Raw genomic sequence first — 12,186 nt, forward strand, 5'->3', positions numbered from 1 at the left:
TATGTGCTGAAAAAACAATCATGACGTAATGTAGGAGTTGTGTTTTGTAATAACAGAATTTAACCCCTTCGTGACATGCGCCGTACTAGTACTGCGCTACCGGCACTGCATTAGTGCCAGCAGCAGTACTAGTACGGCGCACCGATCACCGCGGTCTCGCGCTGAGCGCCGCGGTGATCGGGTGCGGGTGTCAGCTGTATATGACAGCTGACACCCCGCAGCAATGCCCACGATCGGCGCTATCGCCGATCGCGGGCATTTAACCCCTCTGATGCCGCTGTCAGTAGTGACAGCAGCATAGAGGGGGATCGCGCAGGGACGGGGGCTCCCTGCGCTCTCCCACCGGAGCAACGCAATGAGATCGCGTTGCTCCGGTGACCCGGAAGGAGTCCCCGGATCCAAGATGGCCGCCGGACTCCTTCCGGGTCATGAAGTGACCTGGCTAGCCGGCGCCTGCTGAGAGCAGGCGCCAGAAAGCCACCTAAACTGCCTGTCTGACAGTGTGCTATGCACAGTGTCAGATCAACGATCTGATCTAATACAGAGATGTCCCACCCTGGGACAATGTTAGAAAATAAAAAAATAAAAAATAGAATGTGTAAAAAAAAATAAAAAAAAATCCCCAAATAAAAAAAAAAAAACATTTCCCAATAAATCCATTTATTTATGTAAAAAAAAAAATAAATAAATAAATGTACACATATTTGGTATCGCCGCGTCCGTAACGACCCGCTCTATAAAACTATCCCACTAGTTTACCCCTTCAGTGAACACCGCAAAAAAAAAAAAAAAAAAAACAAGGCAAAAAACAACGCTTTATTATCATACAGGCGAACAAAAAGTGGAATAACACGCGATCAAAACGACGGATATAAATAACCATGGTACAGCTGAAAACGTCATCTTGTCCCGCAAAAAAAAAAGCCACCATACAGCATCATCAGCAGAAAAATAAAAAAGTTATAGCTCTCAGAATAATGCGATGCAAAAAACAATTATTTTTTTATATAAAATAGTTTTTATTGTGTAAAAGCACCAAAACATAAAAAAAATTACATAAATGAGGTATCGCTGTAATCGTACTGACCCGAAGAATAAAACTGCTTTATCCATTTTACCACACGTGGAACGGTATAAATGCCCCCCCTAAAAGAAATTCATGAATAGCTGGTTTTTGTTCATTCCGCCTCCCAAAAATCGGAATAAAAAGCGATCAAAAAATGTCATCTGCCCGAAAATGTTACCAATAAAAACGTCAACTCGTCCCGCAAAAAACAAGACCTCATATGACTCTTGTGGGCCAAAATATGGATAAATTATAGCTCTCAAAATGTGGTGATGCAAAAACTATTTTTTGCAATAAAAAGCGTCTTTTAGTGTGTGACGGCTGCCAACCCTAAAAATCCGCTAAAAAACACGCTATAAAAGTAAATCAAACCCCCCTTCATCACCCCCTTAGTTAGGGAAAAATAATAAAATGTAAAAAAATGTATTTATTTCCATTTTCCCATTAGGGCTAGGGTTAGGGCTAGGGTTAGGGCTAGGGTTAGGGCTAGGGTTAGGGCTAGGGTTAGGGCTAGGGCTAGGGTTAGGGTTAGGGCTAGGGTTAGGGTTGGGGTTAGGGTTTCAGTTATAATTGGGGGTTTCCACTGTTTAGGCACATCAGGGGCTCTCCAAACGCGACATGGCGTCCGATCTCAATTCCAGCCAATTCTGCTTTGAAAAAGTAAAACAGGGCTCCTTCCCTTCCGAGTTCTCCTGTGTGCCCAAACAGTGGTTCCCCCCAACATATGGGGTATCAGCGTTCTCAGGACAAGTTGGACAACAACTTTTGGAGTCCAATTTGTCCTGTTACCCTTGGGAAAATAAAAACATAGAGGATAAAATATCATTTTCGTGGAAAAAAAAATATTTTTTATTTTCACGGCTCTGCGTTATAAACTGTAGTGAAACACTTGTTGGTTCAAAGCTCTCACAACACATCTAGATAAGTTCCTTGGGGGGTCTAGTTTCCAATATGGGGTCACTTGTGGGGGGTTTCTACTGTTTAGGTACATCAGGGGCTCTGCAAATGCAACATGACGCCTGCAGACCAATCCATCTAAGTCTGCATATCAAATGGCGCTCATTCCCTTCCGAGCTCTGCCGTGCACCCAAACAGTGGTTCCCTTCCCCCCAACATATGGGGTATCAGCGTTCTCAGGACAAGTTGGACAACAACTTTTGGGGTCCAATTTGTCCTGTTACCCTTGGGAAAATAAAAACATAGGGGATAAAATATCATTTTCGTGGAAAAAAAAATATTTTTTTATTTTCACGGCTCTGCGTTATAAACTGTAGTGAAACACTTGTTGGTTCAAAGCTCTCACAACACATCTAGATAAGTTCCTTGGGGGGTCTAGTTTCCAATATGGGGTCACTTGTGGGGGGTTTCTACTGTTTAGGTACATCAGGGGCTCTGCAAATGCAACATGACGCCTGCAGACCAATCCATCTAAGTCTGCATTTCAAATGGCGCTCATTCCCTTCCGAGCTCTGCCGTGCACCCAAACAGTGGTTCCCTTCCCCCCCAACATATGGGGTATCAGCGTTCTCAGGACAAGTTGGACAACAACTTTTGGGGTCCAATTTGTCCTGTTACCCTTGGGAAAATAAAAACATAGGGGATAAAATATCATTTTCGTGGAAAAAAAAATATTTTTTTATTTTCACGGCTCTGCGTTATAAACTGTAGTTAAACACTTGTTGGTTCAAAGCTCTCACAACACATCTAGATAAGTTCCTTGGGGGGTCTAGTTTCCAATATGGGGTCACTTGTGGGGGGTTTCTACTGTTTAGGTACATCAGGGGCTCTGCAAATGCAACATGACGCCTGCAGACCAATCCATCTAAGTCTGCATTTCAAATGGCGCTCCTTCCCTTCCGAGCTCTGCCGTGCACCCAAACAGTGGTTCCCCCCAACATATGGGGTATCAGCGTTCTCAGGACAAGTTGGACAACAACTTTTGGGGTCCAATTTGTCCTGTTACCCTTGGGAAAATAAAAACATAGGGGATAAAATATCATTTTCGTGGAAAAAAAAATATTTTTTATTTTCACGGCTCTGCGTTATAAACTGTAGTGAAACACTTGTTGGTTCAAAGCTCTCACAACACATCTAGATAAGTTCCTTGGGGGGGTCTAGTTTCCAATATGGGGTCACTTGTGGTGGGTTTCTACTGTTTAGGTACATCAGGGGCTCTGCAAATGCAACATGACACCTGCAGTCCATTCCATCTAAGTCTGCATTTCAAACGGTGCTCCTTCCCTTCCGAGCTCTGCCATGCACTCAAACGGTGGTTCCCCCCCCACATGTGGGGTATCAGCGTACTCAGGACAAATTGGACAATAACATTTGTGGTCCAATTTCTCCTGTTACCCTTGGGAAAAAAAAAAATTGCGGGCTAAAACATCATTTTGTGGAAAGAAAAAATGATTTTTTAATTTTCACAATGCTACATTCTAAACTTTAGTGAAACAATTGGGGGTTAAAAGTGCCCACCACACATCTAGATAAGTTCCTTAGGGGGTCTTCTTTCCAAAATGGGGTCACTTGTGGGGGGTTTCCACTGTTAAGGCACGTCAGGGGCTCTCCAAATGCGACATGGCGTCCGATCTCAATTCCAGCCAATTTTGCATTGAAAAGTCAAATGGCACTCCTTCCCTTCCGAGCTCTGCCATGCGCTCAAACAGTGGTTTATCCCCATATATGAAGTATCGACGTACTCAGGACAAATTGCACAACAACTTTTGGGGTCCAATTTATCCTTTTACCCTTGGGAAAATAAAAAATTTGGGGCAAAAAGATCATTTTTTGTGAAAATTAATATAAATTTTTTTTTACGGCTCTACATTATAAACTTCTGTGAAGCACTTGGAGGTTCAAAGTGCTCACCACACATCTAGATTAGTTCCTTAGGGGGTCTACTTTCCAAAATGGTGTCACTTGTGGGGGTTTCCACTGTTTAGGCACATCAGGGGCTCTCCAATCGTGACATGGGCTCCGATCTCAATTCCAGCAAATCTTGCATTGAAAAGTCAAATGGCGCTCCTTCCCTTCCGAGCTCTGCCATGTGCCCAAACAGTGGTTTACCCCCACATATGGGGTATCGGCGTACTCAGGACAAATTGTACAACGACTTTTGTGGTCCAATTTCTCCTGTTACCCTTGGTAAAATGAAACAAATAGGACCTGAAGTAAAAATTTTGTAAAAAAAAAGTTAAATGTTCAATTTTTTTAAACATTCAAAAAATTCCTGTGAAGCACCTGAAGGGTTAATAAACTTTTTGAATGTGGTTTTGAGTACCTTGAGGGGTGCAGTTTTTAGAATGGTGTCACTTTTGGGCATTTTCTGTCATATAGACCCCTCAAAGTCACTTCAAGTGTGAGGTGGTCCGTAAAAAAATGGTTTTGCAAATTTTGTTGCAAAAATGAGAAATCGCTGGTCAATTTTTTAACCCTTATAACGTCCTAACAAAAAAAAAATATGTTTCCAAAATTGTGCTGATGTAAAGCAGACATGTGGGAAATGTTGTTTATTAACTATATTGTGTGATATAACTCTAATTTAAGGGCATATAAACTAAGAGTTTGAAAATTGCTAAATTTTCATAATTTCCGACAAATTTTTGTTTTTTTCACAAATAAATGCAAGTCATATCGAAGAAGTTTTACCACTATCATGAAGTACAATACGTCACGAGAAAACAATGTCAGAATCACCAGGATCCGTTGAAGCGTTTCAGAGTTATGACCTCATAAAGTGACAGTGGTCAGAATTGTAAAAAATTGGCCCTGTCACTTAGGTGAAAACAGGCTTTGGGGTGAAGGGGTTAAAATACCTTATAACCTATTACAAAATATTTACTTTTGTGGGGTGAAAGAAGTAAAACAGACAGCAATTCTGCAGTTTTCTAATTGTTTTTCTGGTTTACATGTTTACAACATTCACTGTGTGATGAGAATAAGTTATTACTTTCATTCTACAGTTCTTTGAAACAGCCCACATAAAAATTAGATACAGGAAATAAACCACTGCCATATACATGCACACAAAAAATGCCCACATGAAAAATGATCTGCATATTGCAGAGAAGTGTGGTTTCTCTGTGCATAACATAATGACCTCGTTCTGTTTGTCACTATTCTCACACAATCACATTTAGTTTTTTTAGAGTGTTTTTTACTAATTTTATAAAATAACACTTTTTAAAAACATTTAAATTACTTTTTTTACTTACGAGTCCATCTAGCCATTTAATTGATTGTTTTTTTGTTACAACCTGTAGTTCATGATGGTACCATTTTGGGGCTGTAGCAATGTTTTGATTTTTTTGGGGGGAAGAGGAGACTGCATTTCGTATGGAGCTTATTAGCAGGATAAAACCATGACATTGTAATAATTAGGTTCATTATGGCTATAGCTGTACCAGGGGACGCTTCCTATGCCCTTCATCCCCATAGAGGCAACTTAGCATGGCAGATCCTACTGACAGATTCCCTTTTAATGGACAGGTGGTTATGCATGCACCATCTCTTGATTCATTTTCTAAGGAATGATGGCTGAAGCCAGTACAGTGTTTGGCTGTAAAGTTTGGACACGGCAGTTCATTCCGGATTATGTTGGCAATGTGCCATTATTTACCCATCAATGATGAAAAAATTGTTTTAACTATCCCTTGTGAAAGAGGTACAGATACATGTGCGCTCCATTTCTGGCCATTTTTCTTGTACAGTGTAACATTTTTAATTTACCCAGGATTTATAATTAGCAAATAATATGACACTCAATCATTCCATGTCAAATGACTTTCTCGGAAAGGTTTATGACTCCTATTGTACGGTCGTGGAACATGTAATTGGAGCTCACCTGCTTGCGCAGCTTCGGTGCTTTTGATAACTTCATGAAGGTCAAATGAGGCACAAAATCTTTACATCCAGTTACAGAAATACCTTTTTCCATAAAAATTTTCCCTGTGGTTTCTGTTGAGACATTTTAAAATAAGCATTTTTTTTTCTTAAATTTACAAACTAATACCGACACTGCATGTTCAAAGTGATACTAAAGAATTATGGCAACTGAACTCAGAAATGTAAAGGGGTTGACCCACAAACAAAGTTATATTTTAATTAATAGATCTTGAAATAATAATAATTTCCACAATTGGATGTGTGCAAAAAAAATGTTCCTGTGCTGAGATAATCTTATAAATGTGCCCCTGCTGTGTCCTGTGTAATGGATGTGTCTGACCGTACAGGGACATGGTCTGATCACACCACAGCTCCTGGGCAGGGGAGGACATAAAAGTACACAGACCTTACAGCAAGGGGTCACAGCTGACTCTTTCTGTGAGGTAAAACATTAGCTATTTGTTTTTAAACAGGTTTTACTTCACAGAGAGAAGCCTGTCTGTACACTTTCTTTTACTGCCCCCCTGCCCAGGAGCTGCGGTATGATCAGACCATGACCCTGTACGGTCAGACACAGCCATTACACAGTACACAGCAGGGGCACAGATATAAGATTATCTCAGCACAGGAACGTTTTATTTACACACATCCAATTGTGGAAATTATTATTAGATGTATTGATTAAAGTATACTTTGTTCGTGGGACGACTCGTTTGAATGTCTCCAGAAAAACAATATTAACCTGCATATATGGGGTTAATCAGTAGGTTAATTGTGTTAAATGGAACCTGTCTCCAGAAAAACTATATTAACCTGCATATATGGGGTTAATCAGCAGGTTGTGTTATTAACCTGCCTGGCACCTGTACGTAGGCCAACGCCGTAGGGAGAAAAACTTTATTCTCCCCAACAGTATTCGGTTTCACGGGAACGGTTACAGCTGCTGCTCTCTTTATACAGAGCAGTGACTGAACTTGCGCCAGCGTTGACCTGTGACTGAAACTCAAATGCTGCAGGGGTGAATAAAGTTAATTTTCTCCCCGCAGCATTAGGCTAAGTGCAGACATTGAGCAATTTAATAATGCTATTAACCTGCAGATTGACCCCATATCTGCTTAACCCCATATCTGCAGGTTAATAGCGTTTTTTGTGGGGCCAGGTTCCCTTTAAGATATGCTAGGTGGGGGTTGGGTAGGGATCAACTTTTTGAGAATTGTGTCCCCAACTGTTGTGAATTCTGCTCTTGGGTTCCCTCCAGTGGTTGTAGGTGGGAATGCAGTTGTCTCTGAGTCGCAGTCCTGGCCAGGTAACATAGTAACATAGTAACATAGTAACATAGTTAGTAAGGCCGAAAAAAGACATTTGTCCATCCAGTTCAGCCTATATTCCATCATAATAAATCCCCAGATTTACGTCCTTCTACAGAACCTAATAATTGTATGATACAATATTGTTCTGCTCCAGGAAGACATCCAGGCCTCTCTTGAACCCCTCGACTGAGTTCGCCATCACCACCTCCTCAGGCAAGCAATTCCAGATTCTCACTGCCCTAACAGTAAAGAATCCTCTTCTATGTTGGTGGAAAAACCTTTTCTCCTCCAGACGCAAAGAATGCCCCCTTGTGCCCGTCACCTTCCTTGGTATAAACAGATCCTCAGCGAGATATTTGTATTGTCCCCTTATATACTTATACATGGTTATTAGATCGCCCCTCAGTCGTCTTTTTTCTAGACTAAATAATCCTAATTTCGCTAATCTATCTGGGTATTGTAGTTCTCCCATCCCCTTTATTAATTTTGTTGCCCTCCTTTGTACTCTCTCTAGTTCCATGATATCCTTCCTGAGCACCGGTGCCCAAAACTGGACACAGTACTCCATGTGCGGTCTAACTAGCGATTTGTACAGAGGCAGTATAATGCTCTCATCATGTGTATCCAGACCTCTTTTAATGCACCCCATGATCCTGTTTGCCTTGGCAGCTGCTGCCTGGCACTGGCTGCTCCAGGTAAGTTTATCATTAACTAGGATCCCCAAGTCCTTCTCCCTGTCAGATTTACCCAGTGGTTTCCCGTTCAGTGTGTAATGGTGATATTGATTCCTTCTTCCCATGTGTATAACCTTACATTTATCATTGTTAAACCTCATCTGCCACCTTTCAGCCCAAGTTTCCAACTTATCCAGATCCATCTGTAGCAGAATACTATCTTCTCTTGTATTAACTGCTTTACATAGTTTTGTATCATCTGCAAATATCGATATTTTACTGTGTAAACCTTCTACCACATCATTAATGAATATGTTGAAGAGAACAGGTCCCAATACTGACCCCTGCGGTACCCCACTGGTCACAGCGACCCAGTTAGAGACTATACCATTTATAACCACCCTCTGCTTTCTATCACTAAGCCAGTTACTAACCCATTTACACACATTTTCCCCCAGACCAAGCATTCTCATTTTGTGTACCAACCTCTTGTGCGGCACGGTATCAAACGCTTTGGAAAAATCGAGATATACCACGTCCAATGACTCACCGTGGTCCAGCCTATAGCTTACCTCTTCATAGAAACTGATTAGATTGGTTTGACAGGAGCGATTTCTCATAAACCCATGCTGATATGGAGTTAAACAGTTATTCTCATTGAGATAATCCAGAATAACATCCCTCAGAAACCCTTCAAATATTTTACCAACAATAGAGGTTAGACTTACTGGCCTATAATTTCCAGGTTCACTTTTAGAGCCCTTTTTGAATATTGGCACCACATTTGCTATGCGCCAGTCCTGCGGAACAGACCCTGTCGCTATAGAGTCCCTAAAAATAAGAAATAATGGTTTATCTATTACATTACTTAGTTCTCTTAGTACTCGTGGGTGTATGCCATCCGGACCCGGAGATTTATCTATTTTAATCTTATTTAGCCGGTTTCGCACCTCTTCTTGGGTTAGATTGGTGACCCTTAATATAGGGTTTTCATTGTTTCTTGGGATTTCACCTAGCATTTCATTTTCCACCGTGAATACCGTGGAGAAGAAGGTGTTTAATATGTTAGCTTTTTCCTCGTCATCTACAACCATTCTTTCCTCACTATTTTTTAAGGGGCCTACATTTTCAGTTTTTATTCTTTTACTATTGATATAGTTGAAGAACAGTTTGGGATTAGTTTTACTCTCCTTAGCAATGTGCTTCTCTGTTTCCTTTTTGGCAGCTTTAATTAGTTTTTTAGATAAAGTATTTTTCTCCCTATAGTTTTTTAGAGCTTCAATGGTGCCATCCTGCTTTAGTAGTGCAAATGCTTTCTTTTTACTGTTAATTGCCTGTCTTACTTCTTTGTTTAGCCACATTGGGTTTTTCCTATTTCTAGTCCTTTTATTCCCACAAGGTATAAACCGCTTACACTGCCTATTTAGGATGTTCTTAAACATTTCCCATTTATTATCTGTATTCTTATTTCTGAGGATATTGTCCCAGTCTACCAGATTAAGGGCATCTCTAAGCTGGTCAAACTTTGCCTTCCTAAAGTTCAGTGTTTTTGTGACTCCCTGACAAGTTCCCCTAGTGAAAGACAGGTGAAACTGCACAATATTGTGGTCGCTATTTCCTAGATGCCCAACCACCTGCAGGTGTATCTGCTGATTGCAGTTCTGACTGGGATATTTAGGTGTGCAGGATTCATTAGTCCTTGCCAGTTGTCAATGTTTCTTGTGAAGTGTTGGATCACTTTCTGGCTTCTCCTGCTTAGCTGCCAATTCAGCAAAGATAAGTGTCTGTTTCTTTTTCTGTGGCACACATGCAGTGTGCTTATATTCTGTGCTATTCTTTTGTTTTTCCCTTGTCCAGCTTAGACTGTGTCAGTGTTTTCTCAGTCTTGTTGGATTCTCTGGAGTTGCAGATATACGCTCCACATCTTTAGTTAGATGGTGGAGTTTTTGTATTTTCTGCTGTGGATATTTTTGGAAGGATTTTTAATACTGACCGCTTAGTATCCTGTCCTATCCTTTCCTATTTAGCTAGTGTGTGCCTCATTTGCTAAATCCTGTTTCCTGCCTGCGTGTGTCTTTTCCTCTACTACTCACAGTCAATATTTGTGGGGGGCTGCCTATCCTTTGGGGTTCTGCCCTGAGGCAAGGTAGAAATTCCGATTTCCATCTATAGGGGTATTTAGTCCTCCGGCTGTGTCGAGGTGTCTAGGTTTTGTTAGGCACACCCCACGGCTACTTCTAGTTGCGATGTTAAGATTAGGGTTTGCGGTCAGTATAGTTACCACCTACTCCAGTGAAAGTTTTCATGCTGCTCCAAGGTCACCTGATCATAACACCCAACTGCCTGAACCATTCCATCATATAAGGCTTCCATATAATAGATGTAAAAGTGGCACAAACCCCTCTATTGAGACATATCCGAACTATGCAGAGCCAAGGAATAACATTTTGTTTTATAGTCAAGTTGATACTGGTGTATGAATTTCTTTACACTAAAAATGATAAATGATCCAAACACATCTCTAGTCTGTGTAAGGAAAAAAGAAAGAATGATTGAATGCTGCTTAAGAACACCTGATAAGTCACCAGGTATAAAAAGCATTTTTTCCTCATTTGTACTGAAACAAGATACATGGCATCATATGTGGCTAATATGGCACCACTTAAAGGGAATCAGTCACACTATACATGCAATTTGGTATAGCGAAGGGGAAGCTAAGAAAAATGATATATAGGTTTTCTATTCACTGAAATCTCTGGTGTTTGTATACATAAGAGCCCGGTGGGTGTATATATAAGAGTCCAGTGGGCGGTCCTACTCAGTGACCGATAGCTGTCTCTGGATGTAAAGACATGCAGGGAAGACAGTCAATCATTGAAGAGGACCACCCACTGGACTCTATAATACAAACACCAGGGAATTCAATAAATAACATTTTTACTAAAGATTTTCTACAAAAATGTACATGAATCTGATCAGCTCCTCCTGCTTTATAACACTCTATTCACGCCTACAGATCAAATGCCATTTTCAATATAACAGGTACTCTTTAAATAACACTGTCCAACTACTCTATATGTAATTCGCTGGTTAATATGAAAATACAGATATGAAGAATGTATTATACAATAGCCAATTTTATCATTTGTATTCCAACAGAACAGGATATCCTCACCGGCTATTTGTTTAAGAGCAGCTCTGCAGGCTTCATTTGTTACATTGACATATGTGACTTGATGCCTAAAGTCGGAGATTCCACAAAATGATAGAACTAAAAGGTTTCCCTGAAGGATTTCGTCTATTGGCTTTTTGCTGTCCAAAAGTGCACTTGTTGCTCTGCAAAGATAATAAACACAAAATATAAATGTGCTAATTCTTTTAAGATTTATACTATAATTAGAAAACTGTGGTCGTGACAGTACATTTAAAGAAGCACTCCCAATTTTTCGTTCTTTAATCCTGTTTAACCATCCATGTAATGTAGTGTAGGCGAGTGAAAATACGACCGCTATATAGGGCTCTATATAAGATAAATACCTATAGACAACATTGATCTCTTGGGGACTATGGATTCAGGTATTTATGTTACTATCTTACATAGCGCTTTACCTGATCATCATTTGCAGGACCTTAGGTATCCATGGTTACATCCACTGATAAAGTGATAGCTAGTTGCTAGTGGTCATTCATAGCCATGGATACCTAAGGTCCTGCAATGCACGCACATACGGAAAGAGACATAGTAAATAAAAAAACTATACTACATTTCTAATTGGAGGTATTGGCTAATATTATTACACCTGCTACATATTGGGATAGGATCTTGGAGAAGGTTTCCATGCTACCAGTTGACAGCACAGCTTGCTATATGTTCAGTCTTGGATCTACTTACAGAGCAACCTCCTCTTCAGTGGCTAAGTGCATCACAAAGAGGGTCAAGTGGAAAGACCCCTGAGGAATCATGGCACTGGAGAGTCTGTCATCTTTTTCCAGTACGGAATTCTGAATAGTCTTAATGTCATCAAGAATCTGGACATGTGCAGAAAAAAAAGAAAAAATGTCTGTGAAATAAATAGAACAAAACAATAGCAAATTCTCAAGGCTTGTCCACGACTAGACAACCTCGAACAAATTGTTGTAGGTTGCAGCAAAAAATAAAAACCGACGGTATACTTACCTCCCAGACCAGTGCCATTCTGCCATTTAAGTATAAATAATGTCACGTGACCGCTGCAGCCAACCAGCATTGAAG

General features: G+C 40.5%; 1 protein-coding gene across 3 annotated transcripts in view; it reads right to left on the minus strand.

Annotated features, from left to right (window-relative positions):
* AKAP7 (A-kinase anchoring protein 7) overlaps positions 1–12,186 on the minus strand; it is a 189,506-nt gene that overhangs the window by 155,525 nt on the left and 21,795 nt on the right. For all 3 annotated transcript variants that reach the window (XM_069726016.1, XM_069726017.1, XM_069726018.1), the window contains exons 4-6: positions 11,827–11,963; positions 11,110–11,270; positions 5,910–6,022 (exon numbers count right to left, since the gene is read on the minus strand). In XM_069726016.1, the coding sequence (XP_069582117.1) occupies positions 5,910–6,022; positions 11,110–11,270; positions 11,827–11,963 (411 nt within the window). The remainder of the gene's footprint in view (positions 1–5,909; positions 6,023–11,109; positions 11,271–11,826; positions 11,964–12,186) is intronic.

The sequence above is a fragment of the Ranitomeya imitator genome, chromosome 5, assembly GCF_032444005.1.
Source record: "Ranitomeya imitator isolate aRanImi1 chromosome 5, aRanImi1.pri, whole genome shotgun sequence".
NCBI lineage: Eukaryota > Metazoa > Chordata > Amphibia > Anura > Dendrobatidae > Ranitomeya > Ranitomeya imitator.